Below are 24,066 nucleotides of genomic sequence, written 5' to 3' on the forward strand. Positions count from 1 at the left end.
ACATTTGAAGCTGAAAATAATAATCTTAAAATAGTAAAAAATTTCAGAAATTGTAAATTTTTTTGGCCAAACACCAATATTTTTCTCAGCTTGTTTTATTTAGGTTTCAAATAATATTGTCCCCAATGGAGCTCCATACAGCTCCTCATGAACATTAAGGTAAAACCGTAACATCCACATCACCTCCAGATGTGGAGCATCAAAAACTTCAAACTAAAATACCTGAGGAGGAAGACTGACTTCAAAATATTATCAAAGATATTCATTTATTTGAAAGAAAGCAAATTGAAAACACAAGTGGAACAAACTCATTTAGTCACAAAAATGGTTTCATGAGTCGTCGAGAGCAAAAAAAGTCCAGTTTTCTGACGGGAGACTGGTTTGCCATCTCACTTGCAGACATAAGTTTGATGACATGAAAACGCGCCTGCAAAGTAAATACTGTACAGTGCAATGTCAAGTAAACAATACATCACATCTGGTCATTCATTGGTAAACATCTTTTATATCAAAGAACGAAAATGTTCAGTTTTGATCAATACGGTACATTAACAGCAGACTTCACATAGACTCTGGTGATCCGCCGGTCTCTCACATTTAATTACCTCCCTTTGGATTTGTGCTGCCGACGTCTGATGACTGTTGCTTTCATGCGAGCTGCAGTTCTGTGTGAGAGGGGGGAGCTTCAGCCGCTCTTCTCACAGTTCAGCTGCCCCCGGCTCTCCTTCAGTTTACTCCTCTGGCCCTCCCCAGTCTTGGAGTCTCCTTTCAGGTCGCTCACCACAGCTCGGAGGGTTTTGAACCTGTCCATGCGGATGCTCGGGGAGCCCTGAGAGGCATTGAGGGAGCTGAGGGAGCGCACGGCCGCCAGGCTTCTCTCCTTCCCGGAGGAGCGGCGCGGCGTGGTCATGGCGCCCAGCTCCTCCGGGTGCTCCATGTCCCTGATGACTTCGCACAGGTAGCGAGCCAAGTCCTGGCTGGAGAAGGAGAAGGCTCGCTGGGAGCGGCGAAAGGTCAAAGGGGAGGATAAGGTTTCCGTCTCGGAGGGAGGGATGGCGAGGCGCAGGGCGATGGCGGCACTGCCGTTCCCGTTTGGCGTTCCCTTCTTGCTGCTCTCCGGGGGCGGCTTGGTCTGCGGGTAGGAGATGACGCTCTGGGGGTAGCTGTAGCGGAGGGACTGGGCCGGACTGGGCTGGAGGGAGCGCTGCAGCTCCACCATGTTGAAGGCGTTCTGAGAGCGCGACAGAAGAAGAGAAGATTAGAAAACAGAGAAAAGACGATTCTGTGGCCCAAATCCAAAACACACCTCAGGTCACGGGCCGAACAGGACAAACATTTTTGAAAAATTCAACGAAATTTTGACAACTTTAAAAACGTTGCTTTTCAAAGATACCGTCACCCTAGCCCGGTAACCTAATCATAGCCCGGTCCATGTCTGGTACCACGTCCGGAACCATGTCTGGAACCAGTACCAATCCATGTCCGATATAGACTGTCCGGTACCGGGTTAAGGTTAGGTTTAGGATACTGGTCTTGTACTGGGATGTGGATCACACCGGTACCCTAACCTAGTACCTTAACCCTAGCCTGATCTATATTTGGTACCGCATACGGAACCAGTGCTGATCCACATCCGCTACCAACTGACCAGTACAAACTGTCCGGTACCGGGCTAAGGTTAGTGTTTAGATACCAGTAACGGTCTGGTATTGGGATGTGAACTGCACCAAAACCCTAACCCTAGTCTGGTCCACCTCTGGTACCTTGTCTGGAACCAGTACCTATCCACATCCGGTACAGACTGTCTGATACCGGGTTAAGGGTAGGGTTCAGGCACCAGTAACCGTCTGGTATTGGGACGTGTACGGCACCGGTACCCTAACTTTAGCCTTGCCCGTGTCTGGTACCGTGTCCAGAACCAGTACTGATCAATGTCCTGTACGGTCTGTCCGGTACCGGGTTAAGTTTAGGGTTAAGATACTGGTCTGGTATTGGGACGTGGACCGCACCAGTACCCTAAACCAGTACCTTAACCCTAGCCTGGTCCACGTTTGGTGCCGCGTCCGGAACCAGTACTGATCAACGTCCGGCACAGACTGTCCAGTATGGGTAAAGGTTAGGGTTAGGATAGTGGTACCGGTCTGGTACTGGGACGTGGACTGCATCGGTACCCTAACTCCAGCCTTGTCCACGTCTTTTAGATACGTAGTTGTAGAAGCTAATCTTTCTTTAACTGTTCTGGTGTCTCCTGTCCGTCCTGGGATAGAATCTCTCCCTCATGTGGGAATCCCTAAGGTTTCTTCTTTTTTCCTGACTCAGGTTTTTTAAGAGTTTTTCCCTACTGGGAGGGAGGGTCTAAGGGCAGGGATAACCAGTTTTATTTAGTCTGTTTAGTTTTTAACTATTGTTCATATCTTATGACTAATTTTCTGAATCTGTAAAATTACCTGCATGAAGCAGAATGAGGCAAATTTCCTTTGTGATTTTGGGCTATCTAAATAAAATTGAATTGAATTTAATTGAATTTTACCGTGTCCGGAACCAGTACTGATCAACGTCCGGCACAGACTGTCCGGTATGGGTAAAGGTTAGGGTTAGGGTAGTGGTACCAGTCTGGTACTGGGACGTGGACTGCACCAGTACCCTGATCTAGTACCTTAACCCTAGCCTGGTCCACATTTGGTACCGCGTCCCGAACTAGTACTGATCCATGCCCGGTACCAACTGTCTGGTACCGGGTCAAGGTAAGGATTCGGATACCGGTACCGGTCTGATATTGGGACTTTGACTGCACCAGTACCCTAATTCTAGCCTTGTCCGTGTCTGGTACTGCGTCCGGAACCAGTACTGATCCACATCTGATACTGACTGTCCGGTACCAGGTTAAGGTTAGGGTCAGGATCCAAGTGGAGTCTCTGTACCAGTACGGTTTGCGGCTCAGAGGTTGGGGAGCCTTGATTTAATTGGCCAAAGGTTCTTAACTATGCGACAATATGTGACGAGTTGGGAATAAGAATGTCATACAATATGTTAAGAGTGCAAGATAACATTGGGCCGTTAATAACAAAACTATAAAACGATCTGACGGGCGGATATAATCGCCCGGCGGGCCGGATCCGGCCTCCGGGCCTTGACTTTGACACGTGTTTTCTAGAAGCTTCACTATTTGGGAGATAATGACATACAAGACTGCACACGAGGAGAATGTGAGCAGAGGAACTCATTTCATGCTTCTGCAAACAAATGATGCTGTTACACAGACTCAATCAGGAAGAGACGCTGGAAACAACACCACCTTTGATCAGCCAAATAATTAATGATCTGATTGTGGGAGGGGGTGGGGGTGGTGTCTTCTTGCTTAATTTCGCCTAATTGACTCGCACTCGCGGATCTCCAGGGAACTGATATTTAGTTTGTATTTTATTGCAGCCTCCTGGATGCTCCTGTCTGCAGCCTCTTCTAACAGCAGCGCCATGATCCACTTGATTTGCATTTTCTTTGCACTGATACATGCTAATAAAACGCTCCAATGCACCGTTTGCATTTTTAATAGAAGTTAGATCGATAAGAACGTAAACATTAGGGGGCGCCACATGCTGTAAATCAAGGTATTTAGGTGGTTTTACAGCAAATCACAAACATTCAGTCTTTGATGATGATCCAAGAACATTGATTTTATGCTACATATTTTGATCTTTTTTGCTAAATATTTAAATAAAAATGTGATTTGTGCCTTTTTTCTATTCCTGTACTCCTTTACTGGAGCAGCAAAATAAATTCTGATGAATTTTTGATATAAAATGTGTTTTTAACATTTTAAATCTACAATCAAAGGCATAAATATGATCTGATCTGACGTGTAAGGCAGGTACTTGACTGATTATCATAGATAGTATATGGAGAGACGTTTGTCAATCATCTCAGCAGATGTCCCTCATTTTTACAGTAAAGCACGGTGGCAGAGGGATAATGGTTTGAGCTTTTATTGCAGCTCATAGAGCCTAAACGTTTACGAAACAGCTGTTGTTTTAGTGACAGCATAGATTTCATTTTTCTTTTTTTTATCAGTCATTTTCTATAGATTTTTTAAAAGTTTGGTGGTGGCTGTAGTGCAGTGGTAGAGTGGTCAACCTGTAGTCAGCAGATCACAGGTTCGGTTCCCGCTTTTGCCTGCCCACGTGTCAGTGTCCTGGGGAAATACACTGAACCCCACATTGATCCTGCTGGTTATAGATTGGCATCTAGCATGACAGCAGAACCACCAACGATGTGTGAAAGTGTGTTTAGATGTATATGACTTTAAATTCTTTTGGGTTGATATTACAGGTCCGTTGAGAACCTCCTAATGTTTTCGGTCTATGGAGAATGTTCCAGGTCTGAAGAGAATCTGCTGATGCTAAAAGTCTTAAGAACCTCCTGATATTACAGGCCTTTAGAGATCTTGCTAATGCTACTAGTCTCTTAAGAATCTCCTGATGGTTCAGTTCTTTTGAGACCCTCCTGATGCTAAAAGTCCATTGAGAACCTTCTGATATTCCAAGTCTACTGAAGACATCCTGATGTCTCAGGTATTTTGAGTCTCTCCTAATGCTACCTGTCTATTGAAATTCTCCTGATATTACAGGTCTTTGAGAACATCCTGATGCTTAAGGTCTGTTGAGGACTTCTTTATGCCACAACTCTCTTGAAAATCTCTTGGTGTTTCAGGTCTTTTGAGTTTCTCCTGATGCTAAAAGTCTATTGAAGACTTCTTGATGCAACAACTCTTTTAACAATCTCCTGATATTACAGGTCCATTAGGAACCTCCACATGCTAAAGGTCTATTGAGGACAATCTGATATTACAGGTCCATTGAGAGCCTCCTGGTGTTTCAGGTCTTTTAAGACCCTTCTGATGCTAAAAGTCTATTGAGGACTTCTTGATGCTACAACTCTCTTAACAATCTCCTGATATTACAGGTCCATTGGGAACCTCCTCATGCTAAAGGTCTATTGAGGACAATCTGATATTACAGGTCCATTGAAAGCCTCCTGATCATTCAGTTCTTTTGAGACCCTTCTGATGCTAAAAGTCCATTGAGAACTGAAGACCTCCTGGTGTTTCAGGTCTTTTGAGTTTCTCCTGATGCTAAAAGTCTATTGAGGACTTCTTGATGCTACAACTCTTTTGAGAATCTCCTGATATTACAGGTCCATTAAAAACCTCCTCATGCTAAAGGCCTATTGAGGACCTTCTGATGCTAAAAGTCTATTGAGAACTTCCTGATTTTAAAAGTCTATACAGAACCTCCTTATGTTTCAGATTTATTGAGACCCTCCTGATCCTACAAGTCTCTTGGGAATCTCCTAACACTACAAGTCCAAGGAGGACCTCTTGATGTTACAGGTCTACTGTGAACGTCCTGTTTTACAGGTCTATACAGAACCTCCTTCTGTTTCATGTCCGTTGAGAACCTCCTTCTGTTTCATGTCCGTTGAGAACCTCCTTCTGTTTCATGTCCGTTGAGAACCTCCTCCTGTTTCATGTCCGTTGAGAACCTCCCGATGTTTTATGTTCATTGCCAGTGCTGGAGAACGCTGCAGGTTTTCCTGGTGAGCGTGGCGGTTACCTGGTCCTGCTCGCCTCCGCCCTCCTCGTCGTAGTTCAGCACGTTCTCTCTGATGTCCTCCCACTCCCCGTGGTGTGCAGACACGTGGTACACGCCCTCCTTGAGGCCCTTGTGTCTCCTCCAGCAGGAGTAGAGAAACAGCCCCAGCATCAACACTGAGGGGTGCCAGAGAGCGTGTTAGAGCAGCAGTTCCCACATCATTAAAGAGGCAGAAAAACACATCTCTGGGTGTAAATAAAACTGCTGAAATACATCTGAAAACCCCAGGAAACATCTCACTGTGTGATCTGAAATGAGAATAAATTAATTTTTGATCAAGTGTAATTAAAGACTCTAAACGACTCGGAATAAATAACAAATTCAGAATCTATAGGGCTGATTTGTCCTCCTCGCACACAGAAAGGGAGGCAGCACCTTTTTCTCTTTGATGCTCCTCCGTTTCTGCTCTCAGCTCCTCAGACACCCTTTAAATGAATTTGTACTCCTCCCAGCTTCAACCCAAAGCCTCAGTGGCTCAGCGAGGAGCGGCGAGGAACGCTGCGGAGCCGAGCAGGAAAGGTCCTAAAGCATACCCATCAATCACGGCTATTGTGTGCTGAATTATACAACATGCTGGACTGACCTTTAAAGTCCATTAATCTCAACCAATATTTTTCTCCCATCTGCCATCCCTCTTGCTCTATGATTTCCACCTCACTATCTGTTTTTACTAGCTCCCACTCTGAATCCCTTCACTGGTGTCTGTTTTTATTTTCTTGTTTTTGGCGGCAGAGCGCCCCCCCTCCCCCTCTCTGTCCTTCCTCCTCCTCTCACTCATTAAGTCTCTTAGTGCTCCAGTTTTCTCTCTGGCCTTTTCTGGCTCCAGCTTTTATCTCGCACACAGGATGGGATCCATTTCACCTAGAGTAGTTTACATGATGCTAAGTATCAGTTTAATTGGAAATCTTCAGAGAAATGCAGGGTAATAACAGTCTGGCTTTTTAAAGTAATTGCTCGGGAAGGGAATATGGCAGAAATGACTGTTTTCTTGTCCCGCGACTGAGAAGAAAAGTCATTTTTCGGCCACTTTGAGGAAAACAGTGAAGCTCCAGAGCTGCAGTTTGTCTCTGTGCTGCTAGTTCTGTGTGTTTTTTTGCACATAAAACTCAATCACAATTTCAGCAATTTCAGTAATCTTGGTATCAAAACGTTCAGCTCGTTCAGGGCATTACTGCTTGTATTTTTGGTATTCATACACTTTATAGTCATTAGCTATGCTTACATTTTCTATGTTTTAATCTTTTAGAGTAATTTCCCAAAAAAATGAAGTGTTTTACTAATATTTTAGCAACACACTAATATTTTTGACTGATTTAGTTTACAGAGGATTTTTGGGCTACTTTGGAGTTTAGCTAGTATTTGAGCAATGTGCAAATTTTTTGGCTAATTTAGCATCTACTAAGGGATTTTTATTCTAATTTTGAGTTTAGCTAATATTTTAGCAGCATGCTAACATTTATGGCTAATTTGTTTTACTGCGTTTTTTATAGGCTAATTAAGAGTGTAGTTTCAATTTTTTTAGCAACATGATAATGTTTTTGGCTAATTTGTAATCTACAGACGTTTTCAAAGGCTAATTTTGAGTTTAGCTTTTATTTTAGCAACAGGCTAACATTCTTGACTAATTTACTTTACTGAGATTTTTTATGATTACTTTGGAGTTCAGCTAGTATTTAAGCAATGTGCTAGCTTTCTTTCGAACATGGCATCTACTGAGGTTTTAATGCTAATTTGAAGTTTAGCTTCTATTTTAGCAACATGCTAACGTTTTTGGCTAATTTGCTATCTACTGATGTTTTTATAGGTAAATTTAGAGTTCAGCTTTTATTTTAACGTTTTTGACTAATTTAGTTTACTGAGGATTTCTAAACTACTTTGGAGTTTTGCTAGTATTTAAGCAATGTGTTAGCTTTTTGGATAATATGGTATCAACTGAGGCTTTTTATGCTAATTTTGAGTTTAGCTAATATTTTAGCAGCATGCTAACATTTTTGGCTAATTTGTTATCCTCTGTGGTTTTTATAGGCCATTTAAGATCTTAGCTGCTATTTTAGCAACATGCTAACGTTTTTGGCTAATTTGTCATTTCTGGACATTTTTTTAGGCTAATTTAGAGTTTAGCTTCTATTTTAGCAACATGCTAATGTTTTTGACTAATTTAGTTTACTGAGGAATTTTAGGCTATTTGGGAGTTTAGCTAGTATTTAAGCAATGTGCTAACCTTTTGGCTAATTTAGAATCTACTGAAGATTTTTAATGCTAATTTGGAGTTTAGGTTCTATTTTAGTAACAGGCTAACATTTTCAGCTAAAAAGGATTATTAGGCTTTATTTGTGCAAAATTGCCATGTATTAGGGATTTTTTCGCAATTTTATTACAAATGTTTCAGAATTTTTAGGTCAACTTCAGTGCTCTTTCATTGTTCTTTAATAAAATCTCTAGTCTTTAAGCAAATTATTTTTCATTTTCATCAAACCCCTATGGTAATTAAAGTAAACTGCTGTAGGCATTTTCAGCACAAAGCACCATTTTGCTGAATGGTCACCATTTTCAGCAAAAAGCATTCACACCAGCATTATCGCAGCTAATGCAACTTTTCTAGTTACAGATAGAGATTTGAAGCATTCCTGTATCCCCAGCTGAGCGTCTTCTCCACGGGGGTGGAGGGGGGTATCGATCAGCTGACCTGGCTCCTTCCCCCGTAACGCCGGTGCAGCCTTGGAGAAAACTGCAGAATCTTGATAAGGCCGGGCGCCGAGGAGGCGGCGGCGGCGGCCCCGGCGCCCTCACCTCCAGGATAACCAGCGAGCTGCAGCTCACCTCATCCTTCATCATCACCTGAGCTGATATCAAACACGGAGCTAAAAGGGTGGAGTTCGATAGATGGAGCTGAGGCGCACCCCCCTCCCTGCACTGCAATGAGCGCACAAAATGAGGCGCAGGTGAACACGCACACACACACACACACACAGACACACACAGCGGCTGGTCCACCTTCAGCCAGATCTGTGAGAGTGAAAGTGCAGCTACAGATCAATATCACTCAGGGCGGAGCACAAACAGCGCACGCATTCCTGAATCCATACCCGCGCCGCCGCTCTGCCCTCAACTGTTGCTCACGATGCGAGTCCGGACCGGACCGTGCATTATGAATGATCCCGGTCTAAACCAGAAACCAGATCAGAAACACTTAACCCCTTCCTTCGATGCTCGCTTTGAGGAGATGAGGGGAGCAAGATGGAGGAGTGATGAAGAAGCAGACACAAACCAGGCAGGTGAGAGATAAGGAAGAGTTGGAAAAAACATTCTTTATTTATAGATCTTTCAGATGATAAAATGCTCAGGCACTTTACACAATCGTGCGGTCCATATGGGAGACTAATTCCTGCGATTCATCAGACAGAGTCGGACTTGATGCAGGACTAATGAGGATTGGTGATCTTGTTCTGTCAATAACCCACGCTGAGCTGGGTCTATGTAGAACTTAATTATGGATGAAGATTTTAACTTTTAATGCAGGTTGAGGCAAAGAAAAGTCTCATTTTAATTTGGCAGCTGAGTGTATTTACAGCAGCAGCAGCTTCTGCGCTGACGAGGGTCATCATTACAGCAGATTTATGCCGTGTGCATCCAGCTGCTCAGTACGTTTAAAACATGCAGTGGTTTAGTGTCAGCCCAACCGGCGGCCGGCGGATCTCCTTTCAGCGTCAGATCCGGCGTGATTTATTATTTTTCTAAGGTGTGAAAATGTTATTACACTCACCGATGAGCGCTCGCTCTCATCTGAATTGCATGAAGGAGCAGTGGAGGAGTCTTGTTGGGGTGAAAAGTTTGCCCTCTGAATATAGATGCTTCATCTGCAACAGCTGCTGGAAGAGGGCGGTGCCTGCCTTTTTCTTTTTCCAAGAAAGACTTTCAGGCCACTTCTGAATAATTATCAAATATTACAGATAGCTTTATGTAACACGGAGCGAAGTGTCAGGGTAAGTGATGTCCTAATATGAGGCGCACGGCCCTGCAGGGAATCTTGGGCCAGTTACAGGCAGGGACACTGGATTGAATTGCCAAACGGTTTTATATGTGACATAAAGAGCGGTGCAGCGATGTGGCCCTTCAGAGGGGCCGGAGAGCGCCGCGGCGTCTTCTGCAATCCCTCCTCTCAGCTCAACCCTTTCCTCCCCAGTTACAGGGCTCGTCCATCTTTTCTCCTGCAGATATTGATGCATACTTATTTAAAAGAGCCCCCGCTGGAGGCAGATGCGGATAGATATTGAATCTTGATCCTATTAGAGTTTAACACAGCTTATGAGAGCATCAAGCATGCAGCTTTATTTGACTGTTTATAGAGGAGACCAGCATCATCACAGGAAACTGGTCCAGAGCGCCGGGATGATGGGAGAATCACTTAGTGGATTGATTCTTATTGACTTTAAGACTTTTTTGGTGATTTAGATCTGATTTTTTTTTTTATTTCAGGCTGAGAAGAAACATTTTTGTAAAAGATCAGCTGAAAACAGTGTTTTTGGAGTCTTAACACATTTTTCTGATGATGGAGGACGTATAGAAAGAAAATTAGGGTCAAAATTGGATTTCTGAGTATTTATTTATTCAAATCATTGTGAATCAGGAGAAGATGAAAAAATGAAAAAGATTGAATTTTTGACAGAAATTACACTCCCTACTTTGAGCTCTCAGCAAAAGAGAGGGGGAAGGGGCGTGTTGTCGGCTTTTGTTATTGTGTTTCTGTTTTTGTCGTTGTGTTGTTGGCTTTTGTCATTGTATTTTGTCATGTTTTGGTTTTTGTCGTTGTGTTTCTGCTTTTGTCGATGTGTTGTATAGTCTTTTGCCATCATATTTTGTCATGTTTTGGCTCTTGTTGTCGATGTGCTTCATCTTTTATTGTCGTGTTGTTGGCTTTTGTCGATGTGTTGTTGGCTTTTGTCAATCTGTTGTCAGTTTTTGCCATTATATTTTGTCATGTTTTGTTTTTTGTCAATGTCTTTTCGGCTTGTGTTTCGTCTTTTGTCGTCATGTTTCGGCTTTTGTCGTTGTGTTGTTGGCTTTTGTCGTCATGTTGTTGGCTTTTGTCAATCTGTTGTCGGTTTTTGTCATTATATTTTGTCATGTTTTGGTTTTTGTGGTTGTGTTTCTGCTTTTGTCGATGTGTTGTATAGTCTTTTGTCATCATATTTTGTCATGTTTTGGCTCTTGTTGTCGATGTGCTTCATCTTTTATTGTCGTGTTGTTGGCTTTTGTCAATCTGTTGTCGGTTTTTGTCATTGTGTTTCATCTTTTCTTGTCGTGTTTCTGCTTTTGTCGATGTGTTGTTGGCTTTTGTCAATCTGTTGTCAGTTTTTGTCATTATATTTTGTCATGTTTTGGCTTTTGTCAATGTCTTTTTGGCTTGTGTTTCGTCTTTTGTCGTCATGTTTCGGCTTTTGTCGTTGTGTTGTTGGCTTTTGTCAATATGTTGTCGGTTTTTGTCATTATATTTTGTCATGTTTTGGTTGTTGTCGTTGTGTTTCTGCTTTTGTCGATGTATTGTAGTCTTTTGTCATCATATTTTGTTATGTTGTGGCTTTTGTCGTTCTGTTTCTGCTTTTGTCGTTCTGTTTCTGCTTTTGTCATCACGTTGTAGTCTTTTGTCAATCTGTTGTCGGCTTTGTCATCATATTTTGTCATGTTTTGGTTTCTGTCGTTGTGTTTCTGCTTTTGTCGATGTGTTGTATAGTCTTTTGTCATCATATTTTGTCATGTTTTGGCTCTTGTTGTCGATGTGCTTCATCTTTTATTGTCGTGTTGTTGGCTTTTGTCAATCTGTTGTCGGTTTTTGTCATTGTGTTTCATCTTTTCTTGTCGTGTTTCTGCTTTTGTCGATGTGTTGTTGGCTTTTGTCAATCTGTTGTCAGTTTTTGTCATTGTATTTTGTCATGTTTTGGCTTTTGTCAATGTCTTTTTGGCTTGTGTTTCGTCTTTTGTCGTCATGTTTCGGCTTTTGTCGTTGTGTTGTTGGCTTTTGTCAATCTGTTGTCGGTTTTTGTCATTGTGTTTTGTCATGTTTTGGTTTTTGTCGTGTTTCTGCTTTTGTCGATGTATTGTAGTCTTTTGTCATCATATTTTGTCATGTTTTGGCTCTTGTTGTCGATGTGCTTCATCTTTTATTGTCGTGTTGTTGGCTTTTGTCATTTACATTCAACAAAAGAGAAGGGAATGGGGGCGGGGTTGCTCCATGCAAACAGTCAGAGGACTTAGTTTCTCTGCAGAAACTATGTCCTAGAAAACAAATAAAGTTGTTTTAATTTTGTCTAAAAACAGCGTTATTATCAGCAAAGAACACTATAAAAAAAGATCAGTGGGATTTTAAAGACACTAGTACGGTGAATCAATTAAGTTTTTTGCATTTGTAAGACTGTAGCATTAGATTTATGAGGAAAAAAAACAAAGATAAGAACAAAAAATCTATAATATTCAGGGCACTTCACATCAAATGTGTTTTCTTCTGCTAAAAGATCACAGAGAATGTACTGAGGGTTCAGGAATGTTTGATTTTTTCCAGATTATTTCAATCTTTACTGAAACTCTTATTTGCCTCTTTTAGCATTAAAAATGTTAACAAATGCATTTTTTTGCAAACAAACAGTGGTTGAACAGATAACAACAATCATACAAAACGTGTTCTTCCACAAACGTTGGGACAGATTCCTCATTTAACCCGCAGACGCCGGCTGGCTTTAGCGGCACTTTGCACTCAAGCTCCGGAGCTAAAACTTGAAAGTTCTGCAGCTTATTTCTCAACAGGCACAAAGAAGAGACCACATAACCCTCATCTTATAATTATTGATCTGAAGAATCTGCTCTTCAACTACAAAGCGGGCGCGGTTGCTCTCTGCATCACGTCTCTGAACTCCTGACCTCTCACATGTCAGAATGCCGCCTCAGATCCTCCGACGAGGCTTCAAAGAGAAACTTTTTAAGGGCCCTCAAACTTCTATCTTTGACTCCAGCATATTTTCTAAAACTTCTCTGTTTTTTGAAGCCTTTACTTGTTTTTTCTTCACAACAAAAACAAAACAAAAAAAATCCTTAATTTCATCTGAGTCAGCTCAAGCAGCTGAAGCTTAGCTTGAGAGGGAAATTTCCGTCTAACTGGAGACGAAATCTTTAAGCTCTGAAAGTGATGAACGAGCTTTCTGCGGTTTCAGCTCTGAAGCGAACAAAAGGCTGTCCTTTCATTCGGCCCGCGAAGTGCACAGAGGGGACACATTTCGCGTGACACGGGAAACAGAAATGAACCCACAAACATATAAAAACAAATGTCCGGGGGGTGAAAATGAGCGGACGGAGGGAAACAAAATGAGCTGGACAGAGAAAAGTGAGAGTGACTCGCTGAAGAAGTGATGATATACACAGAAAAGCATAAAAACCTGCCGCCTCTCAGGGGAGTACAGCATCTCCATGAATCACAAATTGGGACGCACAATGTTCCTCAGTTCTCTGCTCCTCTTTCCTGAGCACAGATTTGTTTCACGCTTTCACCTGCTCCCCGCGGAGGCATCACTGCCTGGCGCAACTCAAAAGATTAATATGGCAGCAAAATAAGCTTCTGTGAGGAGATTTCATACAGAAACCCAGCAGAGGAGGAGGTAATAAAGCAGCTGATGCTGCGGGTCATAAAAGGTGAACAAGAACAACAAAAGGAATACAGGCAGATGAGACGGGAGGAGGGGGTCACCACGTGTAGAAGAGGACGTAGTCGACATAGCTACCTAGAAAGGCCATGACACAGATGCTGATGGCGAACATGGAGCTGAGGCTCAGGCTGTCGTCGTCCTGGAAAACGGCCAGCGCCACCTCGCAGTGGCGCCCCCGGTAGCCGTCGCTGCAGAGGCAGGAGTACCGCAACGGCGAGTGGGCCACGCAGGTGCCGTGGCGGCACGGCCGGCCGGCGCACAGGGTGTAGATGCACACTTTACCAGAGGAGCTCTCTCTGGTCATGTGACCCGGAGGGCATCTGGGCAGAGAACGGTAAAGAGAACATTGTTATTAGCTTTTGTCGTTGTGTTTTCAGCTTTTGTCGTTGTGTTGATGGCTTTTTGGTCGTTGTGTTGGCTTTTGTTGACATTTTATTAGCTTTTGACATCGTGTTTCAGCTTTTGTCGCTGTGTTGTTAGCTTTTGGTGTGGTGTTGTTGGCAATTGTCGTAATGTTTTCAGCTTTTGTGGTTGTGTTGTTAGTTTTTATCATCCTGTTTCGACTTTTGTCATTGTGTTTTTGGTTTTTGTTTTCATGTCGTTAGCTTTTGTCGTTAAGTTTCGACTTTTGGCGTTGTGTCGTCTGCTTTTTTCGTTGCATTTCAGTTTTTGTTGTTGGGTTTCAGCTTTTTTCGTCGTGTTTTGACTTTTGTCACCGTGTTGTTAGCTTTTGTTGTGTTTTTTTCAGCTTTTGTCGTTGTTTTGTTGGCTTTTTGGTCATCTGTCGGCTTTTGATGACATTTTATTAGCTTTTGACATCGTGTTTCAGCTTTTGTCGTCCTGTTTTGACTTTTGTCGCCATGTTGTTAGCTTTGTTTTTGTTCTTTTGTTGTTTTTTTTCAGCTTTTGTCATCGTGTCGTTAGCTTTTGTCGTTGTGTTTTGGCCTTTGTCGTCTTGTTTCAGCATTTGTCATTGTGTTGTTAGGTTTTGTCGACGTGTTTTCGCCTTAGATATTGTGTTTCGGCTTTTGTCGTTGTGTTCTAGCTTTTGTCGTCTTGTTTCTAGATTTGCCGTTGTGTTGTTAGCTTTGTTGTGGTGTTGTTGGCTTTTGTCATTGTGTTATTAGCTTCATCATTGTGTTTTCAGTGTTTGTCATTGTGTTGTTGGCTTTTATTGTCGTGTTGTTAGCTTTTATTGTCGTGTTGTTAGCTTTTGTCGGCATGTTTTAGCTTATGATGTTGTGTGGTTAAGTTTTGTTGTCGTCGTTTGGCTTTTGTCGTCATCTTTTAGCTTTTGTCGTCATGTTGTCAGTTTTGTTGTTGTGTTGTTCGCTTTTGTCGTCTTGTTTCTGTATTTGTCGTTGTGTTGTTAGCTTTTGTTGTGGTGTTTTTGACTTTTGTCATTGTGTTGTTGGCTTTTGTCGTCGTGTTGTCAGCTTTTTTCGACGCGCTGTTAGCTTTTATTGTCGGGTTGTCAGCTTTTGTCGTCATGTTTCAGCTTATGTCGTTCTGTGGTTAGGTTCTGTTGTCGTCTTTTGGCTTTTGTCGATCAGTCGCCATGTTGTCAGCCCCCCATGGTCATGTGACCTGGAGGACACCGGTGCAGGAAGGTGGAGGCGTCACATAAAGAGAAGACTGAATTCTGCAGAAGCCACAGCTGTGTGTAAACAAATCCCGCAGGAGTTAAAGCCTTAAATCCGATTCTTTGAGGAAGCTCCGTGTCAACGAGGACCTGGAAAAGAAACAGGAAACACGGATCTGAGGTTGGCTTTCAGAGAGCCGTCCCTCTGTGCATTTTTGTTATATTAGATACCCTCTGAATATCATTCAAGCTGGTTCTCTCACTGCTTTGTATCCTGAGGCGGTGCTGCAGTCACAGAATATGGATGTCCAAGTCCCCGCTGGTTTGGCATCTTCAGTTTGCAGCAGAGGACTTGGAGGACCTGCAGGGACTAGAGGAGCGGCCGGCAGGGCGGACACTCGTCACGTTTTAGGCGATTATTTCAGCAGACATACGGGGATGACCTTCACCTCTGCAGAGTCTGGAGGAACTTTTGCTGACCAAAATGTGTTTTCTGTCCCACATGGATGGAAAAGGGGGCGTGGCCAGGTGAGTTTTGTGTTAATAAACTGCATGAGCTGCTGAAGATGTTTTCAAAAGTTTATTCAGGAGCAGAAACTTATATATGAGAGTTACAACCTCCAGAGGTGACAGTGAAGGGTTGATAGGAAGATTTATCGCTGTTTGACTCCTGTGGACTTTTGTCGTTGTGTTTCAGCTTTTGTAATTGTTTTGTTGGCTTTTGTCGTTGTGTTGTTGGCTTTTGTCATTGTGTTGTTGGCTTTTGTCGTTGTGTTTTGGCTTTTGTCGTTGTGTTGTTGGCTTTTGTTGTTGTGTTGTTGGCTTTTGTCTTTGTGTTGTTGACTTTTGTCGTTCACATCCATCCAGCTATTTAGAACCTTCCATTCATCACAGACAGACGAGTTCTGTCTGGTTTTCTTTCAGCGATCCAGCGGGTCGGTTCCAGAACCCGCTCAGCCTGAGTCCAGTTCTGTTAGGAAGTCGGGAAGGAAATTTCTTTGTTGGTCTCAGGATTCCAGCTGTGGGAGCCTCTATTGTGTTTGCAGGGAATCAAACTCTTTTTTTTCTTCTTCTTTTATGATTTTTTTTCTTCTCTAAAAATGTCTCTGCAGCAAATAAAAGCAACTAAGCTGACAAGAAGAATTCTTCACATTGTTGATTTTAAGTTGAATTATGAACCAAAGGAAGAAAATCCATTTAAGTTTCTAGATTTTGGTTCAGCTCAGATTACAGTCATTTATGTTTAACCTGCAGGTTAATACTTTAACTGTAGCTATAAAATGAACTGCTTTCAATTGTAGCTTTGTATAGAAAATGAAAATTTGTATTAATAAAATTAAAATAAAGAAAATCAAACTAAAACTTGGTGCACCACTTTTCCTCTTCAGATTCTATTGGAATTATGTTGTGTCAACTAATAAAGGCTTAAACAAATCAAAGAATGTATCAAAGAAGAATAACTACAAAAATACAACTAATGATTTTTATTTCATTACTGTAGTGGCACAAAAAATAAATTATTTAATATTTGATGTTACTTTCAACTGTTTTTGATGTTTATTTACTGCAGGTTATTGTGAACACATATTTGTAAACGCTCGTTTTGCTTTTTGTTGAATGTATGCGAGTAAAAAATACATTTTTTTTCATAAGATGTTTTGTTTTAATGTTTCTGTTTTCTGAGGAAATAAAATAAAAAATCAAAAAAATCAAGAGATTACAGGAAACTGTTGACACTAAATACGGTTCTTTACTTTCTTGTTGTCCTTTTCTGCTAAATTAAAAAAACAAACTTAGTCAGAAAGGATGATTAAATAATGAAATATCTCTTATGTCATTTTTGACTGAATCTCTTCACAAGTTGCATCAAAAACCAGAGTGTTGCTGGTGGAGTCTGGAAACGTCTCCCGTTGGCAGGAGATGGTTTCCTGGCGCCGGCTCGTCTTTGTTGGAGGCTCTCGAGCAGACGCCGCACACTCCACACGAGCTCTCCTTGACTGGGTTCATTAGAATGTGCTTGGAGCGCGTCCCCCCGATGGCGCCGGCAGAACGCCAGACTATAAGAGGAAGCAAAGGTCCAGGATCCACCGTCCTCGGTGGCCAAAGCCGAGCTGCCAACAATGTGGCAGAAGTGGAGTTTTCAGGCCAACAAACCCGAACGATTCTCCTTCTATCAGTCGGCAGAGACTTCACTCACGGCCTCGTGTGGAGCTCCTTCCGTCTTTGCTGTTTATCTTAATTTTCTTGCGCTGTGTGAGTTTTAATGAATTCCTTTCATTTATCAAAAGCGGCGGCGTCTTCTGGTGACATTTTCCATGTTTTGACTCACAGCTCTTAAATGACTGAAGCTTTTATTCTTGTAATGTTTATTAAAATGTGTGGCTTTAGTGGTTTGTTAAAGCGTTCTGTGCAAATATGTGCGGAGCGTGTCGGCGCACGGCGCCCGCTCTTTAGATGTTTGCCGGGGTGTTGGGTCTGTTTGCTGCACCTGCACTCCTGGTGTCTCCACAGATCCACGCAGATCAGGGGAGCAGCGCAGTGCTGCTTCCGACAGGCGTCGGACGAGCAGCCCACGGAGACGCCCTGCGAGGAAACCACCTGAAGTCCCTTTGATGGCTTCTCCATGTCCAGAGGGAGGGGGTGGCCGTTCAGCCTCACGTCTCGCAGGCAACCTGGAGGAGGAGAGAGAGGAAGAGGAGACTCTAGTCCTGGGGCAAACGCTTTCATAGACGCATGTTCACACAAAGGCGGCGTAATAACTCAGGTGCGTAGACATGAATGCGCCGACAAACCTGTGGTCCAACGCAAAGTGAACACACAAACAGCCTCAGGCGCAGCTGTCATGCAGGAGTTTCCCTTTTTTCTGCAGATTTCTGCCGGTTAGTTTCACGAGTGCGAACACATCGAGTGAATACATATGAGTGTCGGTGGATCTCTGCGATAAACTGAGGTGTGGAACCAGTTTAGAGCAGATTTATGGGGAAATAGACTCGATTTGTGTGTAATTCTTGATTTGTAACTCATACAGTACATGTTGTGAATAAGTACAAAAACTATGACATTTTAAAAAATACAACTTACACATGCACAACGTGCTGAGCAATATGGAAAAATATTGTATGTCACAATATAAATTATTTTACATCACAATAACGACATATATTACGATATACAACAATAAAATATATTTTTAGTTATTCTCTGAAAAAGTGTCATCTTCTAAACAGGGACTTTTGTTGTTAGTTTTTATCATCGTGTGTCAGCTTTTGTCAATGTATTTTGAGCTTTTGCTGTTGTGTTTCTAGCTTGTATTGTTTCGCTTTTAGCTTTTGTCATTGTGTTGTTGGCTTTTGCTGTCACGTTGTCAGCTTTTGTCGTGTTTCAGTTTTTGTAATCGTGTTGTTAGCTTTTGTTCTTGTGTTTCGGCTTTTGGTGTCGTGTTTCAGCCTTTGTCATCATGTTTCAGCTTTCGTCATTGTGTTTTTAGCTTTTGTTGTTGTGTTGTTGGAATTTTTTGTTGCGTTTTGGCTTTTGTCGTCGTGTTGTCAGCTTTTGTCGCTGTGTTTCTCGTTTTTGTCATCGTGTTATTAGCTTTTGTCGCTGTGTTTCTCGTTTTTGTCATCGTGTTATTAGCTTTTGTCGCTGTGTTTCTCGTTTTTGTCGTTGTCTTGTTAGCTTTTGTTGTCCTGTTTTGACTTTTGTCGTTGTGTTGTTACCTTTTGTCTTTGTGTTTCAGTTTTTATTGTCGTGTTATTAGCTATTGTCGTTGTGTTGTTACCTAACGTTGTTGTGTTTCAGCTTTTACCGTTGTTTTATTAGTTGTTTTATTAGTTTTCTTGTCGTCCTGTTTGACTGTTGTCACTGTTTTGTTAGCTTTTGTTGTTGTGTTTAGCTCTTGTTGTTGTGTTATTAGTTTTTGTCGTAGTGTTGGGCTCACGCTACGATCATTGTGGTTTGCTGCTCCGTGGTGACACCAGAGCAGAGAGTTCTGGTCTGAGAATGTAGCGATTTCAAGCAGGAATGTGAAGCCTTTCTATACAACCGCAGAGCAGGGGTGGGGGGGGGTGGGGGGTGTTGATCAGCGGTTCGGCCCGCTCCGATCTACAGCTGTTTAGGGTCCGGCGCCGCCTGCTAACCCAGTGACTGGTGACAGAGGTCGGGAAGACATGTTGTTGGAGGCGCAGAGAAAACGTACAATCAGTCCTGAAAAATACTTTTGTTTTTTTTTTAAAGGGATAAGAGTTTCAAAAACATTTATTTAGACTTGTTTATATTATTTTATTGGGCATATTTGTTTAAAAAGTGTGAAAATGTCAAGTTTCACCAGATAATATTCACAATCAAAGCAGCTGATAAGAAAACTCAGACGACCCAGCGTTCTAGCAGCATTTAAACGCATCACCTACAGATAAATCTTCGACCTCAGAGACCTAAAGAGAATCTCACATCAGATTTGTGGGTAAATGGGGTTTTGTGTGAGCGTAACAAATGACTTGTGCATTGTTCTTAGAGATTTGTGCGAAATTTAGTTTCAGGCTGTTGTCATTTTAATTTGTGCATGTGTAAATTGTATTTTTTTATTTTTTGAATTTCATAATTTTTGGACTTATGAGAAATTTGTTTTATGAATTACAAATCATGAAGCACGCATTCACACATCCAAATTTATGAGCACAAATCAAGAATTACACACACGAATCCAAATTTATGAGCACAAATTGAGGATTATGTTCACGCAAATCCAAATTTATGTGCACAAATCCAAATTTAGTCATTTAGTCATGAATTACGCACGCACAAATCCAAATTTATTTACACAAATCAAGGATTAAGTACGCACAAAACTAAATTTATTCGCACAAATCCAAATTTATTCACACAAATCAAGAAATACACACTCTCAAATCCAGATATTTTCACACAAATTAAGAATTATGCATGCACAAATCATAAATTACACGCACAAATCCAAATTTATACACAAATCAAGACTACGCACTTACAAATGTAAAGTTACTCACAGATCCAGAGTTACGCACACACAAATCGGGGTGAGTGTATTTTCTCTTCACACAGATTGTCAAACAGAAACATGTTCGCGGGTGAAGACGATCATCACGTCCGACTGTGAGCCGCTCTCCTCCGAGTAAACACGGCCTGTTCTTTCATTTATCAGTTTTCTTTTGGCTCGTCCAACACTTCATCCACCCACTCCTTGTTCTTATCATGCAAAGTTTCAGCCTTTATTTCATTTAAACTCTTCCACAAACTTGCTCTGAAATATCAAAGCCAGTAGAAGATAAAAGTGTCATTAATTTAGAAGAAACGGAGGATTTGTTGAGGAGACGAACATTCATGACGGGTCGGACTCCAAAAGGCGCCGTCGTCCGTCCGCCATGCTGGAGCTTTCCTCACAAACGTGAGAACAGATGCTGTCCAAATGCAGATGAGAGGGCGGAGCCAGCACCATCTCCGAGCACCTGAGGCGCCCCAAAGGCAAAACGCTCTTCAGCTACCTGATAAAACCATGAGAAGCCCGGGGCCAAAAGGTCACCAAGCAGCTGGCGGTCACCACGCGACCAGCATGCATCTGTTCAAACAGGATCCGTCTTACTGAGGAAACCATCTCTGAAGTCCTCAGAGAGGAATTCAAACAGAAAACCACAACGTCCTCCTCCGAGTTCAAACATGGAGACGGCGTGCAGATGTGATTCTGACAAAGACGGAGGAAGGGGCGGAGCTTTAGTGGAAGCAATGAAACATGTTTGATGAAGCTCAAACGTTTCTGTCATAATGCCGAAAAGACGAGTTTCTTCTGTTCAGTCAGCAGATTTGAATGCATGCAGACCTAATGAGGCCAATAAGTTTAGTCTGTAATATGAAAAACCTTTTGAGTTACACCTTTGAATCAGACAATGGGAGAAATAAAGTTTACTTTTGGTTTAGGGGCAAAAGGAAAAAATAGGAAATGAATGTGAAACAAATCTGTAGAGTTTTTAGGGTTAACGGGAGAAGAAAAATATCATTAAGTCAATATTTTTTTTCAAAGAAAATTATACAATTTTTACTGGTAATAAGGTACTTTTAAGTTTGTTGTTAATTAATCAAATACATTTTTTTAGACTTTTTTGCTGCTGTTTTGATTTACAGTCTATATTTCACCCAAAAAACGACTCATGTTTAGATTTGAATTCAGTTTTAACTTTTAACAAATTTTCTGATGTATTTATAAATACGTCAGAATTCTGGTCAAGAGGGAAATTTTATGAAAGTTCTTCAGTTCCAATTTGTTTTCCTTAATTTTTTCAACTTTTGTATTTTTTTTCTGATTTTTTTAATCTTGCTTTTAAAAATTTTCAGCAAAATTTTATGCCCTGAAAAATATTTTCTATCTTAAATATTTAAATGTTTTTAATTTCAAGACATAAAATTTCAAAGGTCCAGAAATTTGACATGAGAAAATTTGAAGTGAAAAATTGTAAATGTTAAAAAAAAAAATCAGAAAAAAAATTCTAATGTTAAAAAAAATTCGAAAAAAAAAAATCAAAGGTTACAATTTTTTTTGAAAACATGAAAGGTTAATAAAATTCAGAAAAATCAGAGGTTAAAAAAATGTCAGAAAAAAAAAACAAAGGTTAAAAGAAATTCAGAAAAAAATGTCAAAGTCCCAAAAAATTCAGAACAAAAATTCAATGGTAAAAAAACAATTGGAAAAAGATAAAAAAATTCAGAGAAAAAATTCAAAAGTCCAAAAAAATTCAGAAAAAATTCAATGGTAAAAAATATTAGAAAAAAAAAAACAAAGCTCAAAAAATTCAGAATCTAACGGAACTGAAAAACTTCTATTAAATGTAAAACCTACATGAAGATAAAGACAAATACTTATTAACTGCCATCAACCATCAAGGTTCCTTACAGATGTTGTTCATCTTTAAATTAGAAAACATGATCATAATCATCATAGATGTGATCATATTTGTATTTCTGCATCATTAGCAGCTTTGAAGCTCAAATAATTTATTAAAAAAAAACAGTCGCACTTATAAACAATATATTATGATCCAAAATGTACAAGAGTCATCGTTGTATTTATTGCATTAAAAAAAAAAAAAAAAACTTTTTTTAATAGACTTAATTTACAGCAGCTATTTTCCGACATATTTAAATATTAACATAAATACAATAAATTGTATTTTTATGACTAAAATTTAAAAATAAACTTTTGACACAACATAAAAGAATAAACATGAAGATCTGAGGACAGATTCACTTCAGGATGGAAAATTAAGAGCCCCCATTTCCTGTATCCATTTTAGCCCTTCCAAAGGGGCGGGCTTAAGAGGCGGGCTTAAGAGCGTGGCTGGGGTGGGGCCAAGAATAAAGGCACGACTGTATAAATGATAGTTATCGTTTATCGTGATATAAGCTGAGTCTATCTACATCTGAAGATAGTTTAATCATTTTATGTTAACTCAATTTTTGTTTAATTTCTGATTTTTTAATTTTTTTCTGAGTTAAAATAACCCAGGAACTTCAGATTTGAATTAAAAACCACCAAACTTTGGAGTTTTTAGTGTAATGAATAAATACGTCGTGTGAAAATGTTCTTTTCTGGTTTGTTCTTGCCAGTTCCCTCCCCAGGAGTATAAAACCCCCACCTACCGAGGAAGCTGCGGTTGTGTCCCGAGGGGAAGGAGTTTCCGAGCATCACCACGGTGGGGTCAACCAGGATCTCCTGACTCTGTCCCGGAGCGGTCGTGACCTCTTGTTGCCCCCCGCCTCCGTCCAGCCGGAGCGTGAGCTCCCGCCCGAAGCGATCCAGCTCCACCTGGTGCCACTCCCCGTCGTTCAGGCGGAGGTGGGGCAGCGTGATGTTGTAGTCTCCGTCGCCCAGGTTGTAGAAAACCGCCAGCAGCCCCCACACAACCTGAGACAGCAGAGGAGGAATCGGACTCAGAAGGATTCTGAACGTTTTGGGAACTCGGGTCTCCAGCTGCTGTAAAACACCACCGTGGATCTTCATTTGAGGCTTCACTGTCTTTGTGAAGGTAAAACGGTCAAATGAGGCTCGGCAGGTTTTATTTTCATTATTGACCCAAACGACTGAAGAGCAGGTAACTCCCAGAGGGGAAGGGGCGGAGTCAGCTGTGCAATTTAGACAAACCTGGTAGGAAAAAGTCCCAGAAAGTCCAGGAGGGAAATAATGAATTCAGCATTTTGATGTCAAATGATCCTCCCTCATGAGCGCGTGCACGCTGAGTCATCCCGAAAGGAAGGAGAACATGAAACAACAATTATCTGCAGTGGTTAAGGATGAGCGAACACAATAGACTGAAGCAGAGCCGGCTTCCATAACTGCAGCTTGTTCATGTCCGAGCTTAATTGGAAACAGTGGCTCTAGATAATTCACATTCAGCCGGGGCCGCGTTAACGATCGCTGAGCAGACGCCTCCCCCGCCGGACAGACGTCCACACGAGACGCTAGAACAAAGCAAAAGCTGACTTTGCTCTCCTTATTGACTCATCCTGCTCTCTTTAGAGGTCGCTGGTCTTTGACAATAAGTCTACTGCATCCCTGCCAACCCCCCCCCCCGATGAAAACCTCCTCACAGGAGGAGAAACAACACTTCTAGGAGAAGTGTCTGTTGTTCACACCCAGCCGGCCTTTGTTAGCCTTCACGTTAAGTAACAGAGGCCTGAACCTCCACGAAGTGCGTTAATGTCTCACAATGTACACTTCAAAGGGTATCCTCCCACTTATACCATAATCATATACAAAATAAATAAATATTCAATCAATATTTGCTACTTTATTCTTGTTATCTCTTTTTGAGATCGCTTTTTCACAAAAATTGGAATATTTGATACGTGATGCGGCTTGTTGTCATGGTATCATGGCAAGATTCAACTAATCCGACGCAGACCTCAACTGCAGCGGGAAAGTGTTGCACATTAGAAAAGAAGACCCAAACAAATGTGGATTCAGTCTTAGGCTTTTGTCATTTAATTTGTGTATTTTTAATTTTTAGAATTTCATAATTTTTGTACTTATCGACAAAATGTGTTTTATGAATTACAAATCGAGAAATACGCATTCACAAATCCAAATTTATGCAAAAATCAAGAAATATGTATGCACAAATCC

At 41.3% G+C, this 24,066-nt stretch overlaps 1 protein-coding gene and 1 long non-coding RNA gene across 2 annotated transcripts in view; one reads left to right on the plus strand and one right to left on the minus strand.

Moving 5' to 3' along the window:
* Window positions 1-247: 247 nt before the first annotated feature.
* LOC112152060 (neural-cadherin) overlaps window positions 248-24,066 on the minus strand; it is a gene marked incomplete at its 5' end in the record, with an annotated part of 198,451 nt that continues 174,632 nt past the window's right edge. The window contains 5 exon segments of the mRNA XM_024281306.1: window positions 248-1,231; window positions 5,610-5,764; window positions 13,415-13,659; window positions 17,410-17,593; window positions 22,584-22,848. Coding sequence (XP_024137074.1) covers window positions 686-1,231; window positions 5,610-5,764; window positions 13,415-13,659; window positions 17,410-17,593; window positions 22,584-22,848 — 1,395 coding nt within the window.
* Window positions 17,588-23,720, plus strand: LOC118598902. Its single transcript, XR_004948132.1, has 2 exons — window positions 17,588-17,685; window positions 22,551-23,720. It is a non-coding gene; the product is annotated as an uncharacterized LOC118598902 (long non-coding RNA).

The sequence above is a fragment of the Oryzias melastigma genome, linkage group LG6, assembly GCF_002922805.2.
Source record: "Oryzias melastigma strain HK-1 linkage group LG6, ASM292280v2, whole genome shotgun sequence".
In the NCBI taxonomy this organism is placed as follows: domain Eukaryota; kingdom Metazoa; phylum Chordata; class Actinopteri; order Beloniformes; family Adrianichthyidae; genus Oryzias; species Oryzias melastigma.